Genomic DNA, 15,716 nt, shown 5'->3' with positions numbered 1-15,716 from the left:
ACTACTAAAACAAACAAAAATAAAATTCTTTTAAAACATATAGGTCTTCTTTCCATCTTTATTTATAATTCTACATCATACGTCTAGCTGTTTATTATTAATAGAGCAGGTGGTGGCGCCAGTTACTTGTTAAACACTATTTAAAAACTTCAGGGTTGAATACATTTTACAACAATACATTTTTTTTTTTTTTTTATTTTGTAAATGTAATATGAATTGTCTTGTTACTGTGCATAATTTGTGCTGCATAATTATGAAAGGTATTTCATGCAACAACATGCACTTTATTAGATTGTACTTAAACACAAGCATATCTTCTAAAGCCAGTTTAAATTAGATCTCTTCCTGCAGTTAAACGAAATCCCTGAAACTGTACCGTCCCTTTTTCTGCCGGTGACACATCTGAGTCTTCACCTGTTGGCTCACCTGTACAGGTGTAACAAGATTGGGCGCCGCTGCAGATGAATGCAGAACAAGAAAGTTGAGTTCTCATTTGTCACCGAAGGCTTCAGTCTGACAGCATGTACATTATTAAAGCACGCAGGGGATGTTAAGCTATATTTATAATCGAGTGCATGGATAAATGCCTCATAAATATGCAATAATTCAGTGTTATATTAAAAATCAGTAGAGAATTCCCAGCTTTGTTGACGTCCAGCAGCTGCAGAAATGGAGATTGAATCAATGGTAGCAAACTGTGCACTCATAAAAGCACGAGAAGGTAAGAATATTTATTTGAATGTATTTCATTGCATTTGATTAAGAGATGTATTTTTAAGAACAATATACATTAAAATTAGTATAAAATGTGCTTTGATCATTTTTTTAAAGTGTTTTGACAGATTGTAAACAGTAAAAAAAAAAATTACGTTGTAATTAAAACACATTATTGGAGTAAGTTTTAGAAGAAAATACTATTTCAGTACTCAGTGTCATGTTTAATTCAATGTGTTTCTTGCCGTTTCTTTGTAACTGTTTGTGAAATTTATTAACGATTTCTAAATAAAAATTGTTTCTACACCAAATTTGTTTGTGTAGACTCTAAAAAATGGTGTCACTCAGTAATTGCTATTAAATTTCACAATTAATTACAAATTAAAAGCAAGCAACATATTGAAATAAACATAAAAAAAATAAACAAAGTAGAAAAAAGTAGAAACACTGAAATAGTATTTTGTTGTAAAACATACTCCAGTAATTTTTGTTTTATTTACAACTTTGAAAAAAAAGCATTTTTTTTTTTACAGTGAAGGGATTTTTTAATATTTTTTTTTACATTAGTTCAAACTATTTAAAAAATATTTAGCTGGTTATTTTATAATTATTATGCTTTTATGATAAATTATGGAATATAAGTGATTTTTTAAAATAATTTCACACTGCAGTTCATTTAACACGAACTAGCAAAGACAAAATAGTGATAAAAAATTAATTTGATGTAGAAACAATATTCACTCAGAAATTGCTAATAAGTTTTGAATTATGAAAATTACTATTTCAGTCTTCAAAGTGTCATGATTAATTCAGTGTGTTTCTTGCCGTTTCTTTGTAACTGTTTGTGAAATTTATTAACGGTGTCACTCAGTAACTGCTATTAAATTTCACAATTAATTACAAATTAACAGCAAGCAACATATTGAAATAAACATACTTTTTTTTTAAACAAAGTAGAAAAAAGTAGAAACACTGAATAGTATTTTCTTGTAAAACATACTCCAATATTTTTTATTTTATTTACAACTTTGAAAAAAAAGCATTTTTTTACAGTGAAGGGATTTTTTTATATTTTTTTTTACATTAGTTCAAACCATTTAAAAATATTTTGTTGATTATTTTATAATTATTATGCTTTTATGATAAATTATGGAATATAATAATAATTTCACACTGCAGTTCATTTAACATGACATTTAACAAGACAAAATAGTGATAAAAAATTATCTGATGTAGAAACAATATTCACTCAGAAATTGCTAATAGGTTTTGAATTATGACATTTTGACGCAGAATGACTGAAATAGTATTTTCTTATAAAATGTACACTAATAATCTTACTTTAAAAAAAAAAATAAAAAAATCACAGTGTACAGGACTTTTAAGATATATCTTTCTCTTTATACATTCATATAAATTTTAACCTAAAATCTTTTTGTTTTGATCGTGTGTTGCACATTTTATCCTTAATATCACATTCGGACACTTTAAAACACTGAGAACTAAAAAACAACAAATTGTGATGTTTTGGGCAAAAGAAACAGCACATTCAACATATTTCCATCCGTCTGCACCTCCAACCTGAAATATGCAGATCTCAAACAAAACCAGACGCACAATGCCTTTGACGTCATTCGGGCCTTGCATCACAAACAGGTCTGACTTCTTTCACTGCAGTGAACAGCAAGCCAACGAATCTGAGCTCTAAAAAAAGATTCAGTTGCCATTTCCAAACATGCAAAACCTGTCATGTTTTGTCAGCTTTACAACTAGACAAACTTTTTCAGCACTAACTGCTCGATTGAACAGGTGAAAGTCATTCGATGCTACTTTCTCTCATAATAAAGCTGTAGTTTTTGTGTGGTGAAGAGTATTGTCTGGGTGAAGGTGTCCTGTAAGGTGTGTCCTCTCATATCTGATATCTACAGTTCTTACAGCTTCATTTTCACTGCTATTTTTAGCACAGGCTCATATAGTAGAGGATGCTGTGGATTCTTTTCAGTTTTGCTGTCAACAAACCGTCATTCAAACACACACACATACACACACACACACACACACACACACACACACACACACACACACACACACACACACACACACGTGATTAATAAACCATCTATGTTCCCAAAACAAGATTTCTATGGTGACTGAGTGCACCGCATATCTAACTTTTTCTATGTATCTAAGTACTTGATAGAATAATAAATATAAATATAATTATTCATATATCTAAAATATTTTTGGGGAAGTGTTGTTCTAGTATTGCTGAACATTTCAAAGGGCACAGTTATGGATGGCTAAAGTTCCCTAAATGAGATAATTAATTAATTAATTATTTTTTTTACATCATGATCGCATTTAATGTTAATTTTGATTCAGTTAATGTTTATTTGATTTTTTTTTTACATACACAGACACACATATATACAGTATGTTCACATTATAATAGTATTTATCGCACATTTTTATATTTTATTTTAGGTAATGTTTATTTTAAGTACTTTTTTATTTTAGTTTTAATAAAGTATAATCATCCTAGTAATGAAAAGCTAATTTTGGATGTCTGAAGAATCTAAAAGAGATTAAATAAATAAATAAACAAACAAACCCATCGTTAAATGTACCTCTTTAATTTGTAATATTTCATGGAAACACAATTGCAGTTATCCAAAAGTCTTTTTTAATAGGTCTAATAATTTCTGAATGCCACATAATGGACATGTAATGGATTTGATGGTTCATTACAGGTTCTTCAAAGCACTAGAATCAAAAGTTCTCTGCAGGTTCTCATATTACTTTCGACTGTAAAGCTCTTTTTTGTGTCTGTTTCTTCCGCTGTGCAGTAGGTAACGGTGGGAACCGCAAAGGAAGGAGTCGAAAATGGAAGGATTTTCTGCGTTTCCCGCACATAAACGAGTGCACAGAGCTGGAGAAAAGCATTGGTGAGTAGTTGTTTGGGTTTGGTTTTTAAGGTGTTTTAATTCCTTTGCAGCGGAGTTTATATCCAGTGACAGATCCTGCGGTGCACATGTACACCATAATATTGGAAAACATCAAATGATCAATACTTCAAATTAATAAAGATAATGTCCTGATTGTTGTTTTTAAAGGGATACTCCACCCCAAAATGAAAATTGTGTCATTAATCACTTACCCCAATGTTGTTCGTTTGTTGTTAAAAAGCTTTGTTTCGTCTTCGGAACACAATTTAAGATATTTTGGATGAAAACCGGGAGGCTTGTGACTGTCCCATAGACTGCCAAATAAATAACAGTGTCAAGGTCCAGGAAAGGAATGAAAGTCGTGGTCAGAATACTCCTTCTGCCATCAGACGTGCAATCTGGGTTATATGAAGCGACGGGAACACTTTTTGTAAGCAAAGAAAACAGAAATAATGACTTTATTCAACAATTCCTTTGTCAACAGTCTCCTCTGTGTCTCTCCATATCACCGTATGCTGTGTATGCTCTTCTGTATCATCCGCTCCACAAAGATGCGCTGTTTTATTTCAGATCAAAGCTAAATACACGTAGAAACAACACATCCTTGTGGCACAGATGACAAAGAAGAGCATACAGTTTGATGCGCTGTTTTATTTCAGATCAAAGCTAAATACGAGTAGGTTCACAAAGGAATTGTTGAATAAAGTCGTTATTTTTGTTTTTTTTGTTGTAGATTGTTTTAATGTAGCTTTTTATAGTCTGGTTTGAGATTGTGTTGTGAGGACGACTCTCATTCCTTTCCTGGACCTTGGCACTGTTATTATATTTGGAGTCATGGGACAGTCCCCCCCTATTCTATGGGACAGTCACAGGCCTCCCGGTTTTCATCCAAAATATCTTTGTTTGTGTAGTTGGTTGGAGGTTTTTTTTGTTTGTTTGGACTTTGTGTGTGTGAAGTTGATCCCGGTTTTCATCCAATATTTATTGGGTGGAGTATCCCTTTAAGCTGCAATAATATACTTGCAATTGATTGCATGTATGCACTGTATTATTTTCTGTTCTTCAGAGCGAGATTATTACAGTCTGTGTGTCAAGCAGCCCATCGGACAACAACTCTTCCGGCTTTTCTGTGCAACCAAATCTGATCTGCAGCACTGCATCGACCTGTTGGATGAAACGGTATGATCTTCTCTCTATTACTGGGCTTCCAAAACAGGGTTTGTGAGTTAAAGCTTATAATTCTTTAAATCAAATGCAGAATTAAAATAAACAAATAAATGAAATAGACTTGAAATAGCGGTATATATTCCATCAAATCACTACATACAGTCAGTTTCACTGCACTTTGTTCATTTACACACATGCGGCTTATAATATAGTATTTTCAGAGCGGCTCGTGCTGCTCATGAACTCTATCTCTGCAAGCGCTGTGAGTGAAAAGTGCATTTGAAAATGCAAACATACACATTCATGTAATTTCTAACATTTTTGTGGATGGCATTTCTCCAATATTACACCAAAATAGAAGCTTGAGGGTTCGATCGTTTCAAAGTGAAGAAAATACTGTGCATATTTGTATTATAGCTTAGTGTTAGTTGGTTATTGTAAAAAGTTAACTTAGAGTTAAAACCCTTAAAAGTAACTATTTCTATTAGCAGTAGAGTCTTTTGTTTTTTGTGTCTGAATGAAAGTCATATAAAATGAAATGTCTTGTCGCAGTTCAAGTTCAATTGCAATATATGGCCAAATAATCACAATATAATGTTTGTGTGTGTATATATATATATATATATATATATATGCAGCTTGCATGTCATGTGAAAAAGTGTTCTTAAATTATAGAAATATTAAAGTAAATGTAAAGTAAAGTAAATGCTTTATATATAAGTAGTTTGTCTGACCAAAATAAATAAATAAATACAATAAATCCCTTGTCTAATAAACAGTAAAAAATCTTTTATTATTTATTTATTTATTGGCTATATATATATATAATAAAATACTATTTAATCCGTTACACGTTAAAATGTTGCTTGCCATCTATTTGTAATTATTTGTGAAATTTACTTGCAATTTCTAAATGAAAAGAAATCATATGCATCAAATTGTTTTCCATATACATGAAAATTTACTGAATTGTCTGTTTTACATTTTGTGAAATGCAAATTGTTTATGTCATTGAATAAATGTTTTTCCTCTTCCAGGCGGAATATGAGGTCACGCCGGATGACAAGAGAAAGAACTTTGGCAAGCAGCTCATCAACAAATATCTTACCTCACAGGTTTTTAAATATTCGCTTATTCTCTATTTCCAATCTGATAATCAAAATGTAATGTTGTAGTTAGAAAATGTCATTAGATCACTGTTTCATGAGAAGGAAAGTATTTTCACGCTCATGTATGTGTTCAGTCCTCTAGGGTGCGTGTGATCGTCGACAGTGAACTTGAGAAGTGCAGCTGCGACCTGGAGCTCAACGCTTCTGAAGATATATTCAGCAACTGCCAAAAGTCAGTTCCACAAGTTTGGTTATCAATGCATCTGTACGTGCGTGTCTGTGAGCATCGATGTGACATTTATTTGGTCTTGTAGGGCACTTCATGAGTATCTAAGTGGAGCTCCATTTGCAGAGTATCAGAAAAGCATGTATTTTGACCGATTTCTGCAGTGGAAGACGGTGGAGAGGTTAGTGTGAATCGTTTTAAAGGGATAGTTCACCCAAAAATGAACATTTGCTAAATGTTTACTCTCTCTAAGGCCATCCAAGATGTATATGTGTTTCGTCATCAGATTTGGAGAAATGTAGCATTGCATCACTTGCTCACCAATGGATGTGAATGGGTGCCGTCAGAATGAGAGTCCAAACAGCTGATAAAAACATCACAATAATCCACAAGTAATCCACACCACTCCAGTCCATCAGTTTTTCACTGGATGAAGCGTTATTATGGATTATGGAGTCATATTTTGGCCAGAAGTGACTGTTTTAACATTAAAACATTTTAACCATGGATTTGTTTCTTACAAACGAACAGCTTTTGGTCTTTTCGAGATGTTAACTGATGGACTGGATCAGTATGGAGTACGTGTGGATTATTGTGATGTTTTTATCAGCTGTTTGGACTCTCTTTCTGACGGCACCCATTCACATCCATTGGTGAGCAAGTGATGCAATGCTACATTTCTCCAAATCTGATGAAGAAACAAACTCATCCTAATCTTGGATGGCCTGAGAGTGAGTAAACATTTAGCAAATGTTACTTTTTCATTAATAACTATTCTTTATTAAAGCATCACAATCAATGCTGTTTAGTTTAGGAAATGTTTTGAACAGACTATGACATCTCTTTCATCCCTGCAGACGCCCGATCACCCGAGACATATTTCGAGAGTACCGTATTTTGGGAAAGGGTGGGTTTGGAGAGGTAAGAATAAATCTAGTAGCCATTCTTTAGAAGTGGAGAGGATAATCATACCCACAGAAGCTTATAATAGAAATAAAGAGGAAAGTGTGAGAAGGTAACGTGACGCGTCTGATTCCAGGTGTGTGCGTGTCAGTCCCGAGCTTCAGGGAAAATGTACGCCTGTAAGAAACTGGAGAAGAAGCGTATTAAGAAGCGGAGTGGGGAAGCTATGGCCCTCAACGAGAAACAGATTCTAGAACGGGTCAACAGCAGATTTGTGGTGAGATTTATGATTATTATCAGCAACCAAGTCTGATGTTCGAGTTTGTGACGTAAATGTTTACGCTTAAATGACTATTTCTGCTTTGGTGAATCTCACAAAACCGGTCAAAACCGGACAGGTTCAGGTCAGATTTCACTCTAAAATCAAAGACAGAAAGAAGATTTTAGAAGAATATTTAAAACATATATACACAAGTTTATATTTAAAAAAATCATATAAACATCTTTATTTCATACTCATACTGTATAAGTTGCTATAAAATTATATATAAAAAAACAACTTAAGTATGTGTATACATAGTTATTTTATATATAGCTTTTATATGTATAACTATATATGTTTAGTAATATTTATTGTACTGTACAAATGAATACATTTTACGTTTATATTGTAGTAATTAAGTAATTTTACAGTAAAATAAATACATATAAAAGCTAATTGTAAAATAAGTGTTCTTAAGCTATCTTTTTATATAATTTTTATAGTAACTACAGTATATGAATATATATATGTATATATATATAGATATATATATATCTATATATATATTATTATATATATATACAGTATATATATTGTTTATGTTTTATTATATATAACATATATATTATTTATTTTTTATTTTTTTTATATTTAGTAGTGTATTATGGTGTGTGTTTTTTTATACATATATATATAATATTTATTCTTGTTTTTATATATATTTTGTATTTTGATTGTGTGTGTATAGTAATTAAATAAAGTGTATTTGTGTGTATATATTATATATATGTTTATGTAGTATTCTATATATATATCTATATATATATATATATATATATATATATATATATAATTCTATTTGTGTGTGTATATATATATATATTATATATATATATATATATTATATATATATATATAATATGTATATATGAATGTGTATATATATATATAGTAGTAAAAAATTATTATTTTTAAGCAAAAAATTCTTGTTCTCCTTTTTGACTTTAAACTGAAATATGAGCAGTTTTTTGTGACTTTGCTGTCTGTGTGTTTATCTGAATGTGTCAGGTCAGTTTAGCATACGCTTACGAGACTAAAGAGGCTCTTTGCCTGGTGCTGACGTTGATGAACGGAGGAGACCTGAGGTTTCACATCTATAACATGGGCACCGAGGGGCTCAACAAAGAAAGAGTAGAGTTTTATGCTGCTGAGATCCTGTGTGGCTTGAGTCATCTTCATAAAGAATCTATTGTTTATAGGTAGGTCGTAAAACTGAGAGCTGTCGTGTGACTCTTAATGGGCTTGACGCAGTTGACATAGTTTCCAGAAATCTACCTGAGAAACAGATCGAGCCTGTCTCATAATTGCATGTTTTGCTTCGTTTCTATTAGGGATTTAAAGCCAGAAAACATTCTGCTGGATGATAATGGTATGTCAACTTCCCCATAAATACAAAAGGCGTTAACTGCCGGTACAAGCTTTGTTACATTCCCTTCAGGACCTACAATTTCCCTAAACTTTCTATTTTTGGCGTCAACCAGGAAATGTTTCTCCAAAATTACTTTCATTAAATGAGGAAATTAAAGCACTTCAGGGCATGTCAGTTTAACGTTTGTTATGTTTGACATCATTAACCTGTTGCATAATTCTATCTATCTATCTATCTATCTATCTATCTATCTATATATATATATATAAAAAGTTCATTTATTTCAGCAATTCAACTCAAATTGTGAAACTCGTGTATTAAATAAATTCAGTGCACACAGACTGAAGTAGTTTAAGTCTTTGGTTCTTTTAATTGTGATGATTTTGGATCAAATTTAACAAAAACCCACCAATTCACTATCTCAACAAATTAGAATATGGTGACATGCCGATCAGCTAATCAACTCAAAACACCTGCAAAGGTTTCCTGAGCCTTCAAAATGGGGAAGACTGCTGATCTGACAGTTGTCCCGAAGGCAATCATTGACACCCTTCACAAGGAGCCACAAACATTCATTGCCAAAGAAGCTGGCTGTTCACAGAGTGCTGTATCCAAGCATGTTAACAGAAAGTTGAGTGGAAGAAAAAAGTGTGAAAGAAAAAGATGCACAACCAACCGAGAGAACCGTAGCTTTATGAGGATTGTCAAGCAAAATCGATTCATGAATTGGAGTGACCTTCACAAGGAATGGACTGAGGCTGGGGTCAAGGAATCAAGAGCCTCCACACACAGACGTGTCGAGCAATTTGGCTACAGTTTTCGTATTCCTCTTGTTAAGCCACTCCTGAACCACAGACAAAGTCAGAGGCGTTCTTACCTGGGCTAAGGAGAAGAAGAAGAACTGGACTGTTGCCCAGTGGTCCAAAAGTCCTCTTTTCAGATGAGAGGAAGTTTTCTATTTCATTTGGAAACCAAGGTCCTAGAGTCTGGAGGAAGGGTGGAGAAGCTCATAGCCCAAGCTGCTTGAAGTACCCCCAGTGTTAAGTTTCCACAGTCTGTGATGATTTGGGGTGGCAATGTCATCTGCTGGTGTTGGTCCATTGTGTTTTTTGAAAACCAAAGTCACTGCACCCCGTTTACCAAGAAATTTTTGAGCACTTCATTCTTCCTTCTGCTGACCAGCTTTTTGAAGATGCTGATTTCATTTTCCAGCAGGATTTGGCACCTGCCCACACTGCCAAAAGCACCAAAAAGTTGGTTAAATGACCATGGTTTTGGTGTGCTTGACCTGCCAGCAAACTCACCAGACCTGAACCCCAGAGAATCTATGGAGTATTGTCCAAGAGAAAAATGAGAAACAAGAGATCAAAAAAATGCAGATGAGCTGAAGGCCACTGTCAAAGAAACCTTGGCTTCCAGACCACCTCAGCAGTGCCACAAACTGATCACCTCCATGCCACGCCGAACTGAGGCAATAATTAAAGCAAAAGGAGCCTTTACCAAGTATTGAGTACATGTACAGAAAATGAAACATACTTTCCAGAAGGCCAACAATTCACTAAAAATTTTTTTTTTTTTTTTTTTTTATTGGTCTTATGAAGTATTCTAATTTATTGAGTGAATTGGTGGGTTTTTGTTAAAGGTGAGCCAAAATCATCACAATTAAAAGAACCAAAGACTTAAACTACTTCAGTCTGTGTGCGCTGAATTTATTTAATACATGAGTTTCACAATTTGAGTTGAATTACTGAAATAAATGAACTTTTCCACGACATTCTAATTTATTGAGATGCACCTGTATATTCCCACCACAAATAAAAAGTATTTGCTTTTTATCAAACAATTCTGAATTATTTTTCTTACATAAGTAGATGGTTTGTACACTCTCAGAAAAAACTTTGTACCCTTTTTTTACCTGTTAGATGATGTATATAATTTTGCCATCTGTCCCTGTTTTCTGACAGGTCACATCCGGATCTCTGATTTAGGACTAGCCATAATATTGAAAGAAGAAAAACTTGTGAAGGGCAGAGTGGGGACAGTGGGTTACATGGGTATGAAAATCATCTTAGTAAATCGTATTAGACATTAATATATATATACTAATATATTAATACTATATATACTGTATATATATACACACACACACAACACCCTTCAAAAGGTTTTTTTTATGTATTTGCAAGAAGTCTCTTCTGCTCACTAAGCTTTGATTTATTTGATAAAAATGAAACAGTAAAAACAGTAAATCTGTTTTCTATGTGAATATATTTTAAAATGTAATTTATTCCTGTGATCAAAGCTGAATTTTCAGCATAATTACTCCAGTCTTCAGTGTCACATGATCTTCAGAAATCATTCTGATATTCTGATCTGCTGCTCAAGAAACATTTATTATTTATTATCAATGTTGAAAACATTTTTGTGGAAATTGTAATTCATTTTATTTTTCAGGATTCTTTGATGAATAGAAAGAACAGCATTTATTTGAAAAATAAATCTTTTAATAACATTATAAATATATTTACTGGCACTTTTGATCAATTTAATGCATCTCTGCTGAACAAAAATATTAATTTCTTTCAAAAATAAGCCTATTTTAGGACTATTAATTTAATGATAACTATGTGGTAATGTTTAATTACCGTCAAAATAATAAACCACAAACAAATTCTTAATAGTCCTACAATATTTTCATTTTCTTTATGCAATATAAATGTTCTTGTTTTTTTCATATTTTTCACATCTTTAGCACCAGAAGTGATCACAAACACATACTACAGTGTTAGTGCGGACTGCTGGGGACTCGGGTGTCTAATCTATGAGATGACGGCTGGAAATCCTCCGTTCCGCAACCACAAAGAACGACTGCCGAGACAGGAGATGGAAAGACGAGTTCTGGAGACGATGGAGCATTATGGGAAGAAGTTCGACGAGGACACCGAATCCATCTGCAAAAGCGTGAGCTGCATTTTATGCACCGTTGAATCAGTACAATCCTCCTCTGTTTTCCCTGATCTGATCTGATCTAATCCACCACTCGGTCTGATTAGGTCTTACTTTCTATTTAAAAAGAATACTATAAATATTTCTAATTGCTTTATGATTTAGCTCCTGGCTAAAAACCCAAAGGAGAGATTGGGCTGCAAATGTGGGCGAGGATCAGAGGTCATCAAAGGTCACGCGTTCTTTAAGGACATTAACTTTACGAGACTTGAGGCAGGAATGATGCCGCCACCCTTTGTTCCCGACGTAAGGGAGATTTCTGATTATTATCAATGTTGAACACAGTTGTGCTACTTCATATCTTTTGGAAACTGATACATTTAATTTTTCAGGAATCTTTGATGAATAGAATGTTCAAAAGAACAGCATTTACTTGAAATAGAATTTAAAATTTTATATATATATATATATATATATATATATATACACACATACCACACACACACACATGCACACACACACACATACAGTATATAACTTACTCCAAACTTTTAAAGAACATTTGTATATATTGAAGAAAAATAAACCTATTTTAGGGCAATTAAAATTTGCAAAAGTTACATGATAATTAACCCTCGTGTTGTGTTTTATTTTTTTTTTTTTTATTTTTTTATATGATATAGGTTGTTGATGTTTTTTGTTTTTGCTTTGGCTTACAGACTCACACAGGATATAATTATTTATTTATTTATTTTTTTTTTGGTACTTTTTTCACCCACCTTGTTACCTTTGGTCAAAAATGACCAGCCTACAAAAATTGTTTATAAATTTCTCATTACATTATATTATTCCCTAATATTGGATTCAATCTTTTTATCAACTTATTTTCTTTCAGTTACCACAGATTGTTCCCTAATATTGGTGGAAATTATTGATCGTAGGCCTGTTTGATCTGAACTTACGCATTCACGTTTTAAAGTGAAACTGTCAGAATTATACACAAATAATACATTTTCACTCAAAAAACTGAGTTTAAGCTCAGATCAATGAGGCCTAAAATCAGTCAGTTTGAAACCAAAATTAACATTAATGTTATATGCCCAAATATTTTACTTTTCGCAGTTTTATTCTTTTTTTTTATTCTGCAAAAAGTCAGAATGATAGCCTATGGGTGCCGCCACTTTTTCTTCCTGACGTTTATGCTGGTTTTCACCTGAAAACAATCGTGTGTTGTTATTCTCTTCCCCAGCCGAGAGCCGTTTACTGCGCGGACGTCCTGGACATCGATCAGTTCTCTACAGTTAAAGGAGTGAGCCTCGATCAGGTCGATGAAAATTTCTACAGCAAGTTTAACACGGGAAGCGTGCCTGTGCCCTGGCAGAATGAGGTAAGGAAGAAACATCAGAGTAAGAACGACAATGTATGCTCTATTATTCATATGTGCTTTTATAAAATTCATTTAGATGATTGAGACTGAGTGTTTCAAGGACCTGAATGTGTTTGGACCGCGTGGAACAAGAACACCAGATCTGGACCGCAGCATTGTGATCCCACAGACCAGCTCAGAGACTCAGTTCATCAATCGGAGTCCTTCTGAATACGGCCGACACCGGCTGCTGAGCCGAATCTTCAAGAGACGTGTAAGGAGCCTCTTCAAATCACAACACTGCAGTTTATTACACACAAACTAGCTATATTTACATGCACACATATAGTAAGGTAGTAATCAGATTGAAAAGACTGAGCTCGATCCGAACTAGAATTTAATCAAATTGAAAGGAAAAAGGTTATGGAACCCCATTTAGTCGCGACTTTTTCAAATAATTCTGAATTTGTTTCTCATAATTCCAAGAATTCCAAGATATAAACTCGTAACTGCGAGAAAAAAGTCAGAATTGTAAGATATAAACTCAAAAAAGGCATAATTGTGAGAGAAAAAGTTGTTAATTAAAGATAATTTGACTATACAGAATATTCAAGGTTGTTTACAAATTTTTATATCACACAAGCCTGCACTTCTGAGTTTATATCTTGCAATTTTTGGAGTTCTGAGAAGAAAAAATCAGAAAAAAGTCAGAATTAAGGTATATAAACTCGCAACTGCGAGAAAATAAAAGTCTGATTTGTCAGATAAAAAGTTGAGATTACCTTTTTATTAAATCTGAAATATAATTCTGAGTTTACAGTTACATTGCAAAAATAGCATATCCCAAAAAAAAAAAAAAAAAAAAAAAATGTGACAGTGCTTTGATTAATAGAATATTCTAGGTTATTTACAACTTGATTACCACTTCAATTTTTTTAAGTAACTCCCACATTAAAATTCCTGTAACTTTTGCCATAGGTTATATTTAGAACTCCACAAATAGGTTTTTAAAATGAATGCCATGCCAAATATGTTGAAGGTATGCTGTTGATGTATTATGTGACAAGTTTTTCATCCATTCACTTCAATTCAAACAGAACAGCCTCTCGTCTCCCTGTAGGGCATTACACACGTTTGAGCTTGTAGGCTCCATTAAAAGGATAATTCACCCAAAAATGACAGTTCTGTCATTATTTACTCACCCTCATATTTTGAAGAAAGTGGGTAACAAAACAGTTTTCGGTCCCCATTGACTTCCAGCAACTGTCTGGTTACCAACATTTTTACAAAATATCTTCTTTTATGTTCAACAGAAGAAAGAAACTCGTACAGGTTTGGAACAACTCGAGGGTGAGTAGGCTACACTTTCAGCAAATTTTCATTTTCAAGGCAAGTTTATTTATATAGCACATTTCATACACAACGATAATTCGAAGTCCTTTACTTTAAAGGAATTATAATAAAATTAATCACAACGATAAAAGCAAGGAATTAAGTAAAACTATCCCTTTAAGTGTTCACAAGTGCTGAATTCAGTGAGGAACTTAATTATTTACCGTTGATTAAGTACTTGTGAAATATAAATACATTCATCATTTTGACATACTAACAACCGCCAAGATAATTTACGTAGTTGTTAAACGAGTATTAGCAAGCAAACTTCTTATAATACTATTATCAGCTTTCTGTTTGTTAACGCTGTGAAACTGTAAAAACTTGCAAGATAATTCTCCTTGAATCGAAATTCCCGAATCATGTCAATTCCTATTAACACAAACTGATTTCGCCCGAAAAAATCGCCGATTTTCGGTAAATGTGACTTCACTTTAAATCGACATACACCAATAATCTTCTCCGAAAATCAACCGGAGTCCGTGTTGTTGAGATCAGTTCGATTCGTGAATGAATCTCGAGAACCGGATCGAGCGATTCATCTAAAAGATCCGATTCAAAAGGAATGGTTTATTTACGAATCAATTCGAGTCTCGCTACTTACGTCTCAAAAGCGCCAAGGAGAGCAAGGGATGTCATTTTCAGTTATTACCGTGGAATATTAATGTCATTTACAGATAAAAATCAATTGAGTAAAATAATAAAACATGTAATTTGTATCTGTTTTTGTAGCCCAGGGGACAGTCAACTGAACCCATTAGTCGCTCCTCATCCAACCAGGGTTCTGAGTGACTTCTGCAGAAGAGGACTAAACAAAACACAAAACTCTCCTTTTTATCAGAACTTCTGATTCATGGAAAAGACTGGATTGCTTCCTCACTGGAAAGCTTGTTTAAAGAGCCATTGTTTAAATGTTATTGAAAAACAAAGCAAAATTACATTTACAGTACCACAAACCCTATACAGTTTAAAGGGTTTGGATACATTTTTTATGCTTTCATATAACAAAAAAACGGATTTATGATGTTTTATATGCTCAATTTGTAAATAAAAGACAAAATCATTGCACAAATTGTGTCTGTTTTCATGCTGTTATTTTATAAAACCAGATTTATGTTTTATATGTTCAATTTGTACATAAAAGACTAAATCAGTGTTCAAATTGTGTCTATTTTCATGACATAAAAGACTAAATCAGTGTTCAAATTGTGTCTATAGACACTTTAGAAAAGATCACAAAACATACACTTTAGAAAG

The 15,716-nt window shown here is 33.0% G+C and overlaps 1 protein-coding gene across 2 annotated transcripts; it reads left to right on the top strand.

Moving 5' to 3' along the window:
- The first annotated feature begins 447 nt into the window (after window positions 1–447).
- grk5 (G protein-coupled receptor kinase 5) lies at window positions 448–15,617 on the top strand. 2 transcript variants are annotated; one of them, XM_042765639.1, is made up of 17 exons: window positions 448–721; window positions 3,561–3,659; window positions 4,726–4,838; window positions 5,864–5,941; window positions 6,070–6,167; window positions 6,250–6,342; window positions 7,019–7,082; window positions 7,201–7,341; window positions 8,395–8,585; window positions 8,718–8,755; window positions 10,720–10,809; window positions 11,508–11,716; window positions 11,867–12,007; window positions 12,951–13,088; window positions 13,165–13,341; window positions 14,381–14,417; window positions 15,192–15,617. In XM_042765639.1, the coding sequence occupies exons 1-17, from the start codon at window positions 670–672 to the stop codon at window positions 15,209–15,211; spliced, it is 1,779 nt and encodes a 592-aa protein (XP_042621573.1). In that variant the 5' UTR covers window positions 448–669; the 3' UTR covers window positions 15,212–15,617. The 2 variants fall into 2 exon arrangements, with proteins under 2 accessions (XP_042621573.1, XP_042621572.1); XM_042765638.1 differs by lacking the exon at window positions 14,381–14,417.
- Window positions 15,618–15,716: the final 99 nt, after the last annotated feature.

The sequence above is a fragment of the Cyprinus carpio genome, chromosome A10, assembly GCF_018340385.1.
Source record: "Cyprinus carpio isolate SPL01 chromosome A10, ASM1834038v1, whole genome shotgun sequence".
Lineage (NCBI taxonomy): Eukaryota > Metazoa > Chordata > Actinopteri > Cypriniformes > Cyprinidae > Cyprinus > Cyprinus carpio.
Note: the sequence above shows the minus strand (reverse complement) of the source record. Positions and strands in the feature narration are given on the sequence as shown.